This window comes from Dendrobates tinctorius, unplaced genomic scaffold (assembly GCF_039654945.1).
Source record: "Dendrobates tinctorius isolate UK_male_01 unplaced genomic scaffold, ASM3965494v1 ptg000222l, whole genome shotgun sequence".
Classification (NCBI taxonomy): domain Eukaryota; kingdom Metazoa; phylum Chordata; class Amphibia; order Anura; family Dendrobatidae; genus Dendrobates; species Dendrobates tinctorius.
Genome location: NW_027361889.1, coordinates 3,056,313 through 3,075,793, shown reverse-complemented (window position 1 = coordinate 3,075,793; position 19,481 = coordinate 3,056,313). Strand labels below are relative to the sequence as shown.

Here is a 19,481-nt window from a genome sequence, read left to right as displayed (position 1 = left end):
GCCGCTATAATAACTGAAGCAACAAACTTTGTGATAATTTGTGTTAGTCTCAAAGCTTTTGGTCACAACTGTACAAAACCACCCTAGCACCTGTGTGTAAGTGTTGTGATATTGATGATATTTCTACAAAGTAAAAATTAAAAAAAAAAAAAAAAGTCTGATCTACACCTAAAAAGAAAATGACTGCCCATTAGTGCTGAGCGAGCGTACTCGGATAAGGCATTATCTTAGCATGCTCGTGTCCTAATTGAGTATTTTTGGTGTGCTCGAAAAAAATGCTCGCGTCACCGACCACCGAGACTCAGTCTCATCCAAGGTCCCCTGAATGAATGAAGAGGTAGTGTGCATATTTGACTTTCCATTCACGTCTTTGGGAATGCAGTGCTGGTATTAAATGCTACATATCACCTTATCTCCTTCCACAGCTCGCTGTATCCGCTCACAGGTCTTTTCATGCACGGTTTGCAGCCATGTGTGAATGGACACTTTAAACAGCTCGTGAAAGCCTGTCAACGCCAGTGATTTATTGTCTCTGTGGAAACAAAGGGCGCTGGTTATAGCTGGATACTATGACCTGAGCTAATATTTACCAAGTAGGAAGTGTTCTAGTTGTGGAAATTCTTGGAAGGATAAAGCAGGGTTCCCCAACTCCAGTCCTCAAGGCCCACCAACAGGTCATGTTTTCAGGATTTCCCTAGTATTGCTCAGGTGATAATTGCTTCACCTGTGCAATTCAAAGGAAATCCTGAAAACATGACCTGTTGGTGGGCCTTGAGGACTGGAGTTGGGGAACCCTGGGATAAAGGCTAACTTGCTAATCGCTGGGGGCCCAACCACTGAGACCCTCAGTGATGCTGGAAACTCAAGGAAGGGAGCTCTGCCGCCCCAGTCTGAGGGGCGCGTGCTTGGGCTCCGCCACATTCATTGTCAATGGATGTGCTGGAAATAAAGTGCGATACTTGGCAGTCCTATAAACAATGAAGGGAGCAGACATCCGACATGTCCACCACTGCTCCATTTAGGACAGGTCTGCAGATCTTGCATTCGGGGTAGCTGGGGGTCCTCAAAGCGGTCTGATCTCCAGTGATCGGCAAGTTAGTTCCTATCCTATGGGTAGTAGATAACAAGATTTTTTTTTAAGTGACCCTTTAATGGACAGAAAATTGTCTAAAGACTTTATGGGAATCTGCCACCAGATTTTTGCCTCCTATTCGGAGGGCAGCATAATATAGAAGCAGAGACTCTGATTCCAGCGATGTGTCACTTACTTGACTGCTTGTTATGACATTAAATACATGGAGATTTAGTATTAAAATCAATTTTAGTTTTGGACCATCCCTTTAATCACTAGAGGAGTAGAAAACCTGCTGCTATCAAGTCCTTCATACTCATGAACTCTGTATAACCCCTTCCCACCACTGAGTGGCAGCTTTCTGCCTACGCACAGTGTATACAAAAAGCAGCCAATCACTGGTGTGGGCGGGGTTATACACAGCTCAGTATTCAGAGATCTGCAACAGATAAAACTTTGATTTTAATAAAAACGGCAGAAAGCAGCCCAGTAAGTGACACATCACTGGAATCAGGGTTTCTGCCCCTAAATCGTGCTGCTATCAGATGGGATAGCAAAAATCTGGTGATGGAGATTCCCTCTAAGGCCTCGTTACACATCCGAGTACAGTCAACCAAGCCCACCTGTTAAATGAACACATAATGCAAACTGTGTATCAATGTATTACACTGATCCCATAATTTGGCGGCTATATGACCTGCCGAAGGGGATGCAGATCTGTGGTTCTCTTACTTTAACGGCAAGTAATCCCTGAAGCGCCTCAGTTCATTGAGGGTGATGTAGAGCTCAAATAACGTCTCCCCAATAGCATGGGTAATATGGGGCTCTTCATGCTCTGATCCCTTCAGGTTCTCCATGGTAATGCTCATTTCATCAGCCACCTAAAGGACCAAGAGATAAAAATTAGTCACATTCCAGAAAATATTGGTTATTACTGAAATTTGGACCATAAGTGATTCTGAATACATTTTTAGGCCGGTTTCATAGGTCCGTTAAACACCAACCTGGTTGGATTACAATACATAGACTGACGGCCTTAGGTCAAGAGACCGGGTATGGCGATCCGAGCATGGTCAGTATTTCTCGGACAGGTGAAACCGGTCTTAAACGACAACCCAATCTGCAACAATGGGGGTGATCATTGTTGTGTTTGGTACCTATGTTGCCATATGTGGGTCAAAAACAACCTAAAAATGTGTTACCAAATAATGATATACTAGATTTTATTGAAATATACAGTATATCAGATCAATCTTCTTGCGCTCACTGTATCAGAAGCAAATATATCTTACCAATTTCTCTAGCTGCCGGTAGGTGATACTGAAAAAATCCACCTTTACAATACTAAAGGAGAGAAGAAATGATGGCGTAAGCTGCAGCACAGGTATAATATGGAATTTCTAAAGATATACTGTACCTGAGATCATTTCTACATAAAAAGTGCAAAAAATCACATTCAAGATAGATTAAAAAGCGTGCATCAAATGTAGCAATCTGTGCAAAATTCGACATTAAAGAACGTTTGCCATTGGATGCAATTGCACATTACATTTGTTATATTGGTTTTAGGGTACAATCTTCTGTTAACTAGTGTTCTTCCTTGATTAAAGAGTTTTCCTGGAGTAATTTCCACCAAATGTATCATGACAGTGCAACATTGGATAAATATTAGAGTTGAAGATTTGGTGCAAATTTTCTATTTTTGATAAATTGTGGCCTATTTATTTGGTACAGAACATCTTTAAAAATGTAGGAATCATAGGGGTCGGCTTCTCATGTCGTAGCACGCACCTGACAAAGAGCTTGTTGTAGACGTTCTGACTCTTCTCGATATCATCATGAATGGCGTCTGACAGCTTCACCAGACACCGGAGCTGCTCCACATCGTTCTAAACACATACACATATATTATATATTGTTCACAGGATGGATATGCAAATGATGAAAAAAACATTTTCGTAACACCTCATTTTATTCAGCATCACCACTGCAAATATCCCCGCATTGACATGCTTTGGCTGCCATCAATGAGTTTAATAATGGCTGTCCGAGGAACAATCTGCCATGCTGAATGCACTTGGGCAAGTCCTCAATATCTGCTGCTGGCAGCTCCCTTTGCAGTTGCCGACCAAAGATGTCTCAGATGTTCACAATGGGAGACAAGTACGGAGAGGTGGCAGGCCATGCAGGCTGGGTACAGTTGCAGGAGGAAAATAATGCTTGTGTTGTCATGCTGAAAAATGGTTTCTGGGACACTTTGGAGAAATGGCAGTACCACTGGTTCCACAACCAAATCTATGTATTGCCGAACTGTACATGTACCTGGAATGGAGAGTAAAGGGGCCCCACTCCACAACAAGAGACTGCCCAAATGTATGGTGGAAGGATGACTGGCGCCAATCAGACACAGCTCATCGTCCCAAGAACACCATGCCCACAGTGAAACGTGGTGGCAGCATCATGCTGTGGGGATGTTTTTCATCAGCAGTGACAGGGAAAATGGTCTGAATCAAAGTGAAGATAGATGTTGTGAAACACAGGGATATTTTTGAGAAAAACCTGTTTCAGTCTGTCAGTGATTTGAGACTGGGACAGGGGTTCACCTTCCAACAAGAAAGTGACCCAAAGCATACTGCTAAAGCAACACTCGTGGTTTAAGGGGAAACTTATAAATGTCTTGGAGTGGCCTAGTCAAAGCCCAGACCTTAATCCAATCGGGAATCTGTGATCAGACTTGAAGATTGCTGCTCACCAGAGGAAAAAATCTAACGTGAAGGAGCTGGAGAAGTTTTTCCCTTGAGGAATGGGCAAAAATTCCAGTGGCAAGATGTGGAAAGCTCATAGAGACTTATCCAAAGTGACTTGCAGCTATAATTGCTGCAAAAAGAGGCTCTACAAAGTACTGACTTTGGGAGTGAATACTTCCACAAGCCTCTGTAAATATAATTATTATTGCCTTCTTATGTAGCAAACCTTGGGCCCTGTCTAGCATCAGACCTTAATCTAACATCTTTAGCACCCACTATGGTGACGTCCCTCTATGATGCGGGGGTTTATAGGATACATTTCCTGTGGATTCTGCTTCCTGTATATAGAAATTCTCTCTCTATAGTCGGTAATAACTCATGCATTAAAATATGGCGGTGATAAATGAATATACAAGGCCTGTCCCTGGTGATGGAGTACCGCACCTTTTCTTCTGGTTTATAGGACGTATACGTCTTTTCGTACCACTCCAATGTTCCTTTCTGAAAGACAGAAATTGAAGTAAATGACGGAGTTTAATGATTCCTCTCAGCCTCAATCTTCACGACGAGAAGCGGCATTTCAATAAAGTGTTATTTGATAAAAGCCGAGACCTCATATCGCTCGGCTGAGTGTGATTTTAGCATCTCCGCCACTGAAACTAAAATAATCTTCCCTTGTTTATGGCTTTATATTGTATCACTTAGGAGAAGCTTCTCGAAAATGTCACCGTGACTAGCAGTGAATTGAGCAGGTTTTCTTTCTGTATATAAATGGGTTCATGGATCAAAGTGCAACGGGGGTGATTTATCAAAACCGGTGCAAAGACAAAGCCCATGACAACCAATCAGAGTCCAGCTCTCATTATTCAGAGACCTTTTGAAAAATGAAAGAAGCTATCCGCTTGGCTATTTAGGGCAGTTTATTAATTATTGATCATTTTTCACAATTCACATACTGTATATCATTAAAAAATTACCTTGACCTTACAATATTCCCGAAATTCTTATATTTTAATAAGTTGTTAAAAATTCTGTACATTTTTTTTTACTTAGCTTTTTCCTCGAGAAGCTGAGTGACACCCAATATACAGTAGCTGCCACTATGACTCTCATAGCCTGAAGTCCAGGATCCTTCTGCCCAGCTATACAAGTGTCCAGGACACTCAAGACATTAGAAAGAATACAATGGCTTGTGAATGTTTGGGCACCCCTGGTCAAAAGTACTGTTATTGTGAACAGTTAAGCAAGTTGACGATGAAATGAGCTCTAAAAGGCCTAAAGTTAAAGATGACACATTTCCTCTGTATTTTAGGAAAAAAATAATTTTCATTTACATTGTAAAAATTGAAAAAGAAAAAATGGGCCGATGCAACAGTTTGTGCACCCTGCATGGTTAATACCTAGTAGCATCCCCTTCTGAAAGTATCAACACTTTTTGTAGCCATACAAGAGTCCTTCAATTCTTGTTTGCGGGGTTTTCATCCATTCTTCCTTGAAAAATTCTTCCAGGTCTGTGAGATTCCTAGGTTAGCTTGCATCCTCTGCTATTTTGAGGTCTAGCCCCAGATTTCCAATCATGTTCAGATCAAGGGACTGTGAGGGCCATTGTAAAACCTTCAGTTTGCGCTTTTTGACAAAGTCTAGTGTGGATTCTGACGTGTGTTTAGGATCATTATCCATTTGTAGAAGCCATCCTCTTTCCATTTTCAGCTATTTTACAGATGGTGTTATGTTTACATCAAGAATTTGTTGAAATGTCATTGAATCCATTCTTCCATCTACCCGTCAAATGTTTCCTGTGCCATTGGCTGCAACACAACTTCAAAGCATGATTGACCCACCCCCATGTTAATGGTGAGATGTTCTTTTCCTGAAATTTTGTGCCCTTTTTGTCTCCACACATACATTTGATCGTTGTGGCCAATGAGTTCTATTTTAACCTCATTGGTCCACAGGACTTGTTTTCAAAATACATCAGGCTTGTTTAGATGTCCTTTTACATACTTCTGACAGTGAATTTTATGGTGAGGACTCAGGAGAGGTTTTCTTCTGATCACTCTTCCATGAAAACCATTTTTATGCTGTGTCTCAACAGTAAAACAATATACCAAAAATCTAAATCTTTCTGATGGTCTTTTGCAGTCAAGCTGAGGTTCTTATTTGCCACTCTAGCAATCCTACGAGTACCTGTCTCTTACATTTTGCTTGGTCTTCCAGTCCTTATCTTGACCTCCAATGTTCCTGGTAACCGTCATTTCTTAATTACATTTGAAACTGAGGAAAGGGCAACTTAAAAATGCTTTGCTATCTTCTTATTGCCTTCTCCTGCTTTGTAGGCCTCCACCATTTTCATTTTCAGAGTACCAGGCAGCTGGTTAGAAGCTATGGCTGCAGTTTTTGGCACAAGGTTAGAGGAAGCTTGTTTTTTATAAAGCTGGGAAATTTGCATCACTCGGACTTTCCCAACAGTGATAGTGAACAGTCATAACCCTAACAGGCTAATTAAGGTCTGAAACCTTGATCATAGTTATCTGAGCACACATTTCTAAGGATGCCAAACTCTTGCATTGACCAATTTTCCTTTTTTACATTTTTTAAAATGTAAAAGATAAAAATATAAATATTTTCCCCCTAAAATACAAAGGAAATGTATAATCTTTAACTTTAGGCCTTTTAGAGATCATTTCATCTTTAACGTGATTAACTGTTCTCAAAAACAGTAATCTTGACCAGGGGTGGCCAAACTTTTACATGCCACTGTAAATTACAATTAATACGCAAATGTAGAGGGGTTTGCTGGTACTTCAAGAGATTGTGGAGAGACGCCGTGGTGCCTGGGAAGGACTGATGCCAAGACAACCATTTGATGCCCAGCTGGTCTAATCGATAGGAAGTCCTATGAAGGCAAGTTCAGCCAGCTGTCTTGGCAGTTCCAACCCTCTTGCAGTGTCATGGCTCCATTCGTGATGTTAGATCGGGGTGGGTGAGGGCGACAGTTATTGGACAACCTTTTTATCTGCTTCACTACTGTCTGATTTCCATTTTTCTGCTTTCGTATCCAAATAAGAGCTTTTTTTTGAGGGGCTAGTTGTCGTATTGAATGACACCAAAAAAAAAATTCTCAGACATTTGTAGGGATTCCATCTCGTGGTACATATAATGATATGATTTCTTTTTATTAGTATTTATGGGGAAACTGTAGAGACCGAAAAAAAGACAATTCTGTCTTTTGATTTTTTTTTTTAAGGTACCGTTTAAATAATTTTATTTTTCTATAGATTGGACTTTCACAGACACGACAATACCAAAATATGCAATTTTTTTTTACTTTTCAACTGAAAAAAGGGGTTTGAGCTTGATTTAAATGTTGAGATTTTTTAAATAGGTTGTTAAACATTTCTATTAAATTTTACCTTTTTTCATTCCCCTAAGGAACTTGACCCTGTGATCATTTGATAGCTCTTCAGCCCTCTTTGCAGGGGTTCTAGAGATCGGTTCTCCTACACCCATATCTTAAGGAATGTTTAACAGTGCCTAAGTCCAGAAAAGTCTATGGCTGCCATGTTAGTTGTCACTAGTGATGAGAACGTTCCGGGATAAGGTGTTATGGGAGCATGCTCGGGTGCTAACCGAGTGTCTTCGGCGTGCTCGGGAAATATGTTTGAGTCCCCGCGGCTGTTCGACAGCAGCAACACATGCAGGGATTGCTTGTTTATTAGGCAATCTCTAGTGTTGAACAGCCGCGAGACATGCAGCCGCGGGGACTCGAACATATTTTTCAAGTACGCCGAAGAAACTCGGTTAGCACCCGAGCATGCTCCAATGATATCTTATCCCAGCACATTCGCTCATCACTAGCGGTCACCCATCTATTCGAGGATTTACTAAGATGTCCCCTTTACCACTTGTTCTACCATGAAATAAAAACATTTGCTCACCAAACATGGCTGCTCGGTCATTTTATAGCTTTAGTGTCTAGATAGACGGATACCTTTAGCACAGTGGCGATCTCCAGATGCAGTTCATTGTGGAAAGGGCACACCGTCTTAAAGGCTTGCATGTTCTGGATCTGGTTGAGGCACCTGTGCCAAACACATGACCACCCCCAAAATCGTTAGTAAAGATATGTGGAAGATTGGGTCAGCGATGTGTTTTTCGTTTAGGGGTTTATTACCTTAACATAAACTCCAGGCGTCCGATAACGGCTGTGTTCAGCACGGGGAAGTTGTCCCTCAGTTTCTTCAGCAGCAGGAGACTATATTCCGTGAAGAGGGTGAAGCTTTCAGCCAAATTTTCCTCCTTGAGTAATGGACACAGGATAATGAATGAACATTCTAATGATACTGTATGAACATTGTGGCAGCAATAATAATGTAGATGAGAGTGCTTAAAGGGGAACCCCATTCTCTCTCCCTCTCTATCCCCTACTAAACGAACAATCACCAATTGACTTGCATATAGTAAACTGTAAATGGAGCCCTTCTCCCTATATTCTTATCCATCTCTCCATCCATCCTCAGGTTGCATCATTATATTTTGTTTAGGGCACTCTTTGGTCATCATACTGTGTTTGGCGAATGTACTGCAGGGTATCCTACTACAGTATGTGCATCTTTGGAGACATCATACGACATGGGGGACATTGTACTGTATGGGGGCCATGATAGTGCGTGGGAAAACTAAAATTTAATTTACACTCAGCAATTTGCAGTGTTAAATGATCACCAACCGGTAACATATTTGTCGGTTGATTTCTAGCATGGTTACACAAGTAGACCACACTCGAAATGCTCACCGATTGATCTGTAATAGATCGTTCTGTATGCACAGGCTGCCATTGTTCTCAGCGGTATGAATCCTGTTTATACAGAACGATGCGCTGCCGAGAATGACGATCTTTTGTGTAAACCAAAAGATCATTTCACCCAATGAACAACCGTTTTGCTTGTTGGTCGGGTGATTAGTAGCCTGTTTATGGGTCGCCCTCCCAGGCTTCACCCAGGGCTGTGGGGTACTCAGTACCGGGCTGGTGTCAGGGGGAGATGTGTCACAGCAGCGGTTACCCGGTCCGTGGCCCTGGGCGCCCAATATCAATGGCGGATGATGTTTGTAATGTAGTTTATATGGAAATTTCGTGACGCCACCCGTGGTATTTGGCAAGTAAGATGTTAAGCCAACGCTGCTGGGACTGATGGTGTGATGCAGCAAAGATGGTGTAGCTCCCCACAGGTGGAGCTGTAGTCCCAGGGCAGTGTAGGCGCAATGGATGAGGAGAGGCGCAGAAGGGTATAGATGCTGGTACCCAGATGTAGCGGTGCCGAAGGTGTTAGTGACGAATGAATGGAGGACACCAGAGCTTGCAATTTCAAAGCTTTACTCACAGTTTGTGGTGCACACTGGTGCCTGCCTCCGTGCCGTGTCCTCCGGGGTAGAGACTCAATCAACCTCCCGGGCAAGTCAGGGCTCTCCTCTCCAACACTCCGCCAACATGTGCCTTTCCTGAGCGACTCCTCTATTGCGCCTTTTAGTGTGAAGAACTCCAGTACCGTGGTTCTCTGAAGTTCCTCCTGTCAGATGTTCCTAACAACTCTACTTGTATGACAGACAGCTGTAGCCTGATCAGGGACCTCCTGGATCCCGGCTCTCTATCCGTGTTGCTGTTGTGTCCCAAGTCTTGGTTGGGAGTAGTGCATTTACAGCCAACTACTCCACCGGTGTCTGCTGCAGAACCATAAGTGTCCATACAACCTCAGGGACCAGGCCCCGGCCTTGCGCTGAGAACCTATACGCAGGGTTCCTATCCAACCCACTCCTTCTCTGTGTTCTTCTACTCCTTCGTTCCTCGCTGTTCCTTCTCTCTCTTATGGAAGCTTAGGTTGCAGTCCTACGCCTCTCCACCTTTCTTACTTTCCTGTGCCAGCTGGCTCAGATCACTGAGGCAGCTGCAGCACTCCATCCCTTCTTCCAGGGATCCCCCACTCCTCACTGAGTGGCTTCCTACTCCGCCGACCTTCTGTCAGACTGGACTGCCTGTAATTCTAAACTTTCCCACTCTTTTATATGAATCTCAACTCCACCCACCTCCCAGCACATCTGTTACGAAGCAAGGAATCACCAGAGGTGCTCTGCTACCCTCTAACCATGAGCCACAATGTGATCAGTGCTGAACTATCCTGTGTGTGGGATGCAGGTGTTGGAGTGCGGAAAGGAGTTCCCAACTTACCAGAATGGTGGGGCACTACACCTTAGGAGAAGGTGCAGTACCTCTGTGGCGACTGAGCATCAGGGGCGCCACATTTACACTGCACAATTTTTGGAAAACGAGACTTCTGAGAAAAACTATTTCATGATAATATTTCAGCGTAAATGGACCTTCAGGGGCTGCTTCAGTAAAAGCACTTTCTGTGTGGTAGCTCCCACGGACAAGTCTACTTGATTGACCAGCTTCTGTTCTATCCGTGAAAAATACAGATGCAAAATGTACGTGAAAAATGGAAATCTGAATGAGGAATGATACCATAAACTTGAGGATTCGCGAAACGCCACAATTGTCGAATAAGACCTAATTGAATTAGAATTCTGAATGTACAGCTTTGGATTTCTCTAATTAAATGTGTCCGTTTTCCGATACCTCCTTCAATAAGTCGTAATTATTAAAAAAGGAGGAAAATCTAAGCGTGATACAAAAATGTCATCCATTCTCATTTTTCTCATCTAGATCAAATTGTTCTTTTTCTGGCCAAATAGTTGAGAGATGGAGGAAAAACAAAGTAAATAGATATAAATGTAGACCCGGCAGGGGATAAATCGATATATAGAGATTCCAGGCATGCTCCACATGACTGTGTACTAAATACGTGACGCTTTACAAACATGTATGATTTGGCTGTGAATTTCCAAACAAGTCACAAATGAAATTTGTGCTGCTGGGCCGATGCTGGATGCAGAACTCATTGGCGTTGTCTCTAGCCAATACTGCTGACGTGCTGTTTATAGATAGGATCTCATAGCCAAAAATGGGGAAATATGGTTTTCAAGGTCATTTATAGGACTTTCAAGCCTCCCCCTGATGATGCATGTATTGGCAGTGAGGGGCACAGGGTTTGGCTGCCAGGGGTGCCACCAAGTAGCCACTTTGCCTTTGCAGCGAATTAGTATACAGTGCAATAACAGTGAACTTAAAAAGGAGTTGTTCTGTCTTTGGGGATATTTTTTTTTCTATATGCATGTATTTTGGGCTTAAATTAATTTTTGCAACTTTTGCGCTTTTCTATTTTGCTGTGAACGGTGGTCATAAATCAGCTGAGAGGAGCTCAGAAAAAAGTCAGATAAAGTTACAGACTGACTCTCAGTCCATCATGGCGAGCTGACTGATGGATTCTCAGTTAACTCATTATGCAGCTATAATGTGGTGTGGGATGGTAGCGTCCTATGCCCCGACACGTTACATGAAAATGGAGGTCATGGCTGGGTGTGTGGACTTGTGAGGGCGTTACGCCCGTGCAGGTCACATGTAACTGATGTTGTGGGTTTGCCAGGACCAGATGTTTCACAGTTCAATGAGGGAGAACGCCATTCAACAATAAACTCTTTACTGAATGGTAACTTGAAAAGGGTTATATAGAAGGGACGGTAAAAGTCTTATGGACGTTTCCTTTAGGGTATGTTTCCACGGTCAGACGCAGCATCCAATCTGCAGCTTCCAGATGTTACAGCATAGTGGAGGGGATTTTATGAAATCCCATCTCCACTATGTGTACAAAGACGCAGGTGGCAGACCCACGTAAACACACATGCATCACGTCTTTATAGACCTCAGCATGATTATCTTGCGGAGATGCCCAGTCTCCACAAGATAAATAGCACCGTTCTATGGATAGGATGCGGTGATTCCACATGTGTTCAATTGACACATGCAGAATGAGCGCGTGTACAAAAAAAAAGGGGGCAGCGCTTTGGACGGGGCGGGGCGGGTGTCTGCTGTGTCCAAAGCGCCCGGAATCCGGAACGTGGATACATACCCTTACGAGTCGAAGCATTTTCCACACTGTGTCCTTCAGTTGTAGTCATTAATGCACTCTATGGCCACTGTTTCTCACTACTTCACTACAAACGGCTTTAACACCACAGTCCTGATTAACAAATGTCATTTACTTGCTCTGCAATTCCGCTGTTCTCTTTCCGGTAATGCTGACACTCTGGAGCTCCCGCCTAAGACACTTTGCGCGTCCCACCAACTCAGTTGTCTTCAAGGCCCATTACCTTCCAGAGTTATAAGCTCTAGTCTCATGGCTAGCTGTTCTCTTCTAGGACCCATTTCCAGAAGGCCACTCCACCTCTTAGTCACTTATGCTCCGGATCTTGCTATCCTTATACTTCGGTCTCCTCTCACTTCGGTCACCCCAGAATGCGGAACTGCTCAGCTTGAACCTTCTGGTTCACTCACTATACACTCCAGGCCCTATCTGACAAGAAATTGTCACTTTCCCTGTAACTCATCGATTCCCAGATGCGATAGACAGATAGATAGATGATAGATAGAAGCTCTTCTCACAAAATTAGAATATCATAAAGTTAATTTCAGTTCTTCAAAACAAAAAGTGAAACTCCTCTATTATATAAAGTCATTACACACAGAGTGATCTATTTCAAGTGTTTATTTCTGTTAGTGTTGATGATTATGGGTTACAGCTAATGAAAACCCAAAAGTCATTATCTCAGTAAATTAGAATAATTAACAAAAAACACCAGCAAAGGCTTCCTAAGCATTTTAAAAAAGGTTCTTTACTCTGTTTCAGTAGGCTCCACAATCATGGGGAAGACTGCTGACCTGACATGTCCAGAAGGCAGTCACTGACACACAAGGAGGGTAAGACACAAAAGGTTGAGTGGAAGGAAAAGTCGTAGTTACTCACCGGTTAACGGTATTTTTCGGAGTCCATGACAGCACCACCTGAGAGAGGGGATCCGCCCTTCAGGAACAGGAAATCCTACAGATACATAAGGGCGGCACCTCTCCCACGCATCAGTTGGTTTACAGAGCACAAGACGACCACCGAGGTTAATAGCATAAATTATGTACAATACTTTACACAACTACTAATTACCAGTGTACATATAAGAGGAAGAAGTGCACACCCAAATTAAACTAAAGGGAGGGAATATACGGGTGCTGTCATGGACTCCGAAAAATACCATTAACCGGTGAGTAACTATGACTTTATTCGGTAGTCCATGACAGCACCACCTGAGAGAATTACAGAGAGTAATAATTACTTTAGGGAGGAACTACAGCCTGCAGAACCCTGACACTAAAGGAGAGGTCTGAGGAAGCACCCAGATCTAGTCTATAATGGTTGTAAAAGGTGCTCGGAGAGGACCAAGTAGCTGCCTCACATATCTGGTCGATCGAGACCTCCGATCTCTCTGCCCACGAGGTTGCGATGGCCCTGGTGGAATGCGCCCTCAGCTTGCCAGGTGCCGGTTTGCCCTTTGAGGTGTATGCTAATGAAATGGCCTCCCTAATCCACTTCGCTAGCAAGCTTTTTGAAGCCCTAAGGCCCTTCCTAGTGCCCTGATAGGAGATAAGCAAGGCATTATCTTTTTTCCAGGGGTCGGTAACTGTCAGGTACTCTAGGAGACATCTCCTAACGTCTAGAGTGTGTAATTTCCTTTCCTTATCGTTCGTGGGATTAGGGAGGAAGGATGGAAGGACTATCTCCTGAGTTCTATGGAAACTGGCGGCTACTTTAGGCAGGTATGCTGGATCGGGTGTAAGAATTACCCTGTCGTCCCTAAATTGTATGCAAGGAGGAAGCCTAGATAATGCCTGGATGTCAGTTACTCTACGGGCTGATGTCAATGATACCAGAAGAGCCACTTTAAGTGACAGGTTTTTGGTGGAGGCTGATGAGATAGGCTCAAACGGGGACTCCGTCATGGCCGTGAGGACTAGGTTTAGATCCCATGGAATACATTTATTTGTTACTACCGGTCTGGACTTGCCTGTTGCCTTAATAAATCTATTGATCCAATAGTTACTGGCGATGTTGCAGTTAAAAAGCGCCCCTAAGGCCGACACCTGTACTTTAAGGGTGCTGGTGGAGAGCCCCATATCCAGACCTCTTTGTAAGAACTCTAGGATCTGCGCTATGGGAGTGGACTGCCCAGCTACCATCCCTGAACCCTGAAGGAATCTTTTCCAGATCCTAACTTAGATTTTGGTTGTAACTGGCTTTCTGCTTTTGAGCAGGGTGTTGATTAGGGCTGGGGAGAAATCTTTCTCCTTTAGCAGTGTCCGTTCAAAATCCACGTCGTCAGATGTAGGCCAGCCACCTGAGGATGGTAAACTGGGCCCTGGGATAGGAGATCTGGGATGTTTGGTAGGACCCAAGGGTCGGATACAGACATGGTCCTGAGACATGAGAACCATGCCCTCCTGGGCCAAAACGGGGCGATCACTATAATCCTCGCCTTGTCCTTCCTGACTTTCCTCATCACCAGTGGTAGTAGGGAAAGGGGAGGGAAGGCGTATGCTAGCCTGAAGTCCCATTTGATCAGAAGAGCATCTACTGCCAGAGGGCTTTCTCTGGGATTTAGCGAGCAGAACTGAGGCACTTTCCTGTTCTCTCTGGTGGCGAAGAGGTCCACTTCTGGCTGCCCCCATTTTTGTACGATCAGGTGAAGATGGAGGTTTTTAAGGACCACTCCCCTTGCTTTAGAAGGTTGCGACTTTGGAAGTCTGCTGTGGTGTTTTCTTTTCCTTTTATGTGCAGAGCTGTTAAGGACAGGAGATGTTGCTCCGCCCATTGAAACAGCCGCTCTGCTACCTTTTATCAGGGGTCTGGAACGAGTCCCACCTTGGTGGTTGATGTAAGCCACGGTGACCTGATTGTCAGAGAATATTCGAACATGGTGACCCTGTAGATACATAAGAAGGTTTTTAACTGCCTGCTCTACGGCTGTTAGCTCTTTCAGGTTGGAGGACATTTCCAACTGATGGTACTGACATAGGTCCTGGATTAAGACCTCCCCCATGTGGGCCCCCCCAACCCGTAGGGCTTGCGTCTGTGGTGACTACCCAGGTTACATTATATTCCCAGGGCACCCCTCTGGCTAGATTGCTTTTGTCTAGCCACCAATCAAGGGACTTCAAAGTATGTTGTGACAAAGTCAACTGGCCTTCTAGATAACCGCCCAGGATTTTTTGATGACATAAAACCTTGCCCTGTAGCACCCTTGTATGGAACTGGCCCACCGGACCGCGGGGATGCAGGACGAGAAAGAACCTAGGAGGGACATCGCCTTCCTAACAGACATGGTGGGGTTATTGGAGGCGTTCGAGACCTGATGACGTAGGCGAACTAATTTTTCGGGTGGAAGACGACACTCCTGATTCCTCGAATCTAGGGTTAGGCCCAAGAACTGCTGAACTCTCATGGGCTGTAGACGGGACTTCTTAATGTTTAGTAGCAACCCTAACCATTCCAGAGCTGATTTTGCTTTTTGTAATTGATCCAGACAAATGGTCTGCTGTTCTGCCTACAATAAGGAAGTGATCCAGGTAGGGGATTACCAGGATGTCTGCTTCTCGTAGATGGGCCATAACCTCCGCTATAACTTTAGTGAACACCTCGGGGGCGACTGCTATACCAAAGGGAAGGGCGACATATTGGAAATGCTGCAACGACCCCTCTAAATGAACCGCCACTATAAGGAAACGCTGATGAGACGCATGGATGGGTATATGGTAGTAGGAGTCTTTTAAATCCAACACCACCATAAAGCCGTTTTCAAACAGTAACTTTATTGTGGAATTTCACCAAATATGAAATACAGATGGCACTCACCGGTTAAAATCTTCTTTGTTCTATTTCTTTAAAACATCGGCATAGGGAGGATGGGAGCAGGAGTGGAGATGACGACAGCTGTTTCGCGCTGCAGTGGCGCTTCTACTGGACCAGTAGAAGCGCCACTGCAGCGCGAAACAGCTGTCGTCATCTCTACTCCTGCTCCCATCCTCCCTATGCCGATGTTTTAAAGAAATAGAATAAAGAAGATTTGAACCGGTGAGTGCCATCTGTATTTCTTTTTTGGTGAAGTTGTTGTGCCTATTGCTTTGGAGTGGCACCCCGATCTATGGAAAACTTCCTATACTGCACGCACTCTTAGGCGGTAGTTCACAAAGGCATGTGCACAATGAATGCATTTTCTTGCTGTGCGGATTAATTCCTGGTTGGAGATTTATTGTGGAATTGATCGTTTCCATTTTAAATGGCCGAATGACCAGGTATTTGTTGAGTGCCTTCAGGTTGATTAAGGTCCTGTAAGAATTATCCGGTTTACGGACCAAAAATAGGGGGGAGTAAAAGCCTTCGCCCTTCTCCACCTCTGATACCTTTATCAGTACTCCTTTATGGCATAGGTCATGGATTTCGGTCTCTAGGGCAGCCTGTTCCGACAGGGAAGACCTGAGCGGGGTGACCTTAATACTGTTCCGGGGGGCATAGGCAAATTCTAGCCTTAGACCTGAGGCTACCAACCCCAGGATCAAGTTACTGTTTGAGATCCGTGACCAGGCTTGGTAGAAGGCCGATAGTCTACCTCCCACCGGAGCCACTAGTCATTGGGGAGGTTTCTTGGCCTCACGGGATGCTTCCTGGCGTCCCCCTCCAAACATAAACCCGGTACCTTTTTTCTTTTTATATTCCCATCTGCCCCGGTCTCTGGATGATCTTCTATGAAAAAATCTCTTCCTAGCAAAGGCACGTCTATAGGAAGGGGTGGGCAGGGAAGGGAATTTCTTTTTATCGTCGCCAGCTTTCTTCAGGAGTTCATCTAGGACTGGTCCGAATAGATATTCCCCCTCACACAGGATGGAGCAAAGTCGGGATCTGGCCTGGATATCCCCGGGCCAGCACTTTAGCCATATAGGGCTGCATTTGATAGACCTGCAGCTTTGGCCGCCATTCTTGCCGAATCTGCCGAAGCGTCAGCTAAAAAGGCTGCCACATTCTGGATGGTAGGTAGGGTCTTCAAGATAGATTTTCTCGAGGCTCTGGTCCAGCCAGACCATCATAGATCTGGCTGTGCAGGTAGCTGCTACTGCCGGTCTCAGGGCGCCAGCTGACATTTCCCAAGTCCCTTTCAGGTAGGAGTCTGCCTTCTTATCTAGTGGATCTTTTAAAGAAACCATGTCATCAAAGGGAATAGCGGAATTTTTGGATGCTTTAGCCACTGCTGCGTCCAATTTCGGGGCTTTGTCCCATTTGTTCACCACTGGGTCCTCAAATCGATATCGCCGCTTAAAAGCTGGTGGTAGGGAGCCTTTCCTTTCTGATTTCTTCCATTCCCTATTGATCAGGTTTTGGACCTTGTCGTTTAACGGGAACGACTTACGTTTCCTGGGGTCTAAACCACCAAATATTAGGTCCTGCGCTGACCGTTCTGGTTTTGTGTCTGTTACCCCCATGGTAGCCCTATCTGCCTTGATTAGTTTGTCCACTTGTTCTAGGCCCAGGCAGAAACGACTGGCCTCTTCCTCTGAAGAGGATGCTGACGAGGAGGTCGAGGGCTCTGAGGAATCTTCATTTCCTCTAGGGTCAGCTGAGGAGCCCGACCCTGAGAAACTTGCTCTCTTTCTTTTCCTAGATGACTCCCCCTGGGATACGGACTTTATGGCTTTAACTTCCGTCCTGATAATTTCCCTTAGACTCGTAGCGACTAGTGTTGAGCATTCCGATACCGCAAGTATCGGGTATCGGCCGATACTTGCTGTATCGGAATTCCGATACCGACTTCCGATATTTTTTCAATATCGGAATTCGGCATCAGAATCGGAAGTTCAGTTGATTGACAGCCTGACGTCATCATGATGCGCGGTGTGTGCGCATCATGATGCGCCGTCATTTCGGGCCTTCCGGGGGTCTCTGCCGGCCTGCCGGGGGGCTGTGCCGGCCTGCCGGGGGGCTGTGTGGACTGCCCGGGGTCTGTACCGGCCTGCCGGGGGGCTGTGCCGGCCTGCCGGTGGTCTGTGCACCCTGTGGGGGTCTGTACCGGCCTGCCGGGGGGCTGTGCCGGCCTGCCGGTGGTCTGTGCACCCTGTGGGGGTCTGTACCGGCCTGCCGGGGTGCTGTGCCGGCCTGCCGGTGGTCTGTGCACCCTGTGGGGGTCTGTACCGGCCTGCCGGGGGGCTGTGCCGGCCTGCCGGGGGGCTGTGCTGATGTCCGGGGGTCTGTGCAAGCATCGTCCGATGGGACTACAAGTCCCATCTGGCGATGCCTGCTACCATGACAGTGATTGACACATTAGCCAATGATGGGACAGTAGTAGTCCCATCATCCGGCTAATGTGTTAAATGTTAAAAAAAAAAATACTACATACATACTACATGCTACATACATACTACATGCTACATACATACTACATATATACTACATACATGCTACATACATGCTACATACATGCTGCATGCTACATACATACTACATACATACTACATACATACTACATGCATGCTACATGCATGCTACATACATACATGCATGCTACATACATACTACATGCATGCTACATACATACTACATGCATGCTACATACATACTACATGCTACATACATACCACATACATACTACATACATACTACATGCATGCTACATACATACTACATGCTACATACATACCACATACATGCTACATACATACTACATATATACTACATACATACTACATGCATACTACATGCATACTACATACATACTACATGCATGCTACATACATACTACATGCATGCTACATACATACTACATGCTACATACATACCACATACATACTACATACTACATACTACATATATACTACATGCATGCTACATACATACTACATGCTACATACATACTACATGCTACATACATACCACATACATGCTACATACATACTACATATATACTACATACATACTACATACATACTACATGCATGCTACATACATACTACATGCTACATACATACCACATACATACTACATACATACTACATACATACTACATGCTACATACATACTACATATATACTACATGCATGCTACATACATACTACATGCTACATACATACCACATACATACCACATACATGCTACATACATACTACATGCATACTACATACATACTACATGCATGCTACATACATACTACATGCTACATACATACCACATACATACTACATACATACTACATACATACTACATGCTACATACATACTACATATATACTACATGCATGCTACATACATACTACATGCTACATACATACCACATACATACTACATACATGCTACATACATACTACATATATACTACATGCATGCTACATACATACTACATATATACTACATGCATGCTACATACATACTGCATGCTACATGCATGCTACATACATACTACATACATACTACATGCTACATACATACCACATATATACTACATACATACAATACATTCATACAATACATACATAGACATACAGTACATATAACATAGAGTAACATACTTACCAATACTTGTCACATTGTTCCCCGAAGCCATTGTCTTTTCCGGAATAAATATTAACATAACAAACCACAAAAATACTCACCCACGATCCGAAGCAGTCCACGAGTGTGTCCC

The 19,481-nt window shown here is 44.2% G+C and overlaps 1 protein-coding gene across 1 annotated transcript in view; it reads right to left on the bottom strand.

Moving 5' to 3' along the window:
• BAIAP3 (BAI1 associated protein 3) overlaps window positions 1–19,481 on the bottom strand; it is a 277,420-nt gene that overhangs the window by 35,904 nt on the left and 222,035 nt on the right. The window contains exons 16-22 of the mRNA XM_073555195.1: window positions 7,994–8,118; window positions 7,811–7,901; window positions 4,264–4,320; window positions 2,864–2,961; window positions 2,365–2,416; window positions 1,805–1,953; window positions 409–532 (exon numbers count right to left, since the gene is read on the bottom strand). Of these exons, the coding sequence (XP_073411296.1) occupies window positions 409–532; window positions 1,805–1,953; window positions 2,365–2,416; window positions 2,864–2,961; window positions 4,264–4,320; window positions 7,811–7,901; window positions 7,994–8,118 (696 nt within the window). The remainder of the gene's footprint in view (window positions 1–408; window positions 533–1,804; window positions 1,954–2,364; window positions 2,417–2,863; window positions 2,962–4,263; window positions 4,321–7,810; window positions 7,902–7,993; window positions 8,119–19,481) is intronic.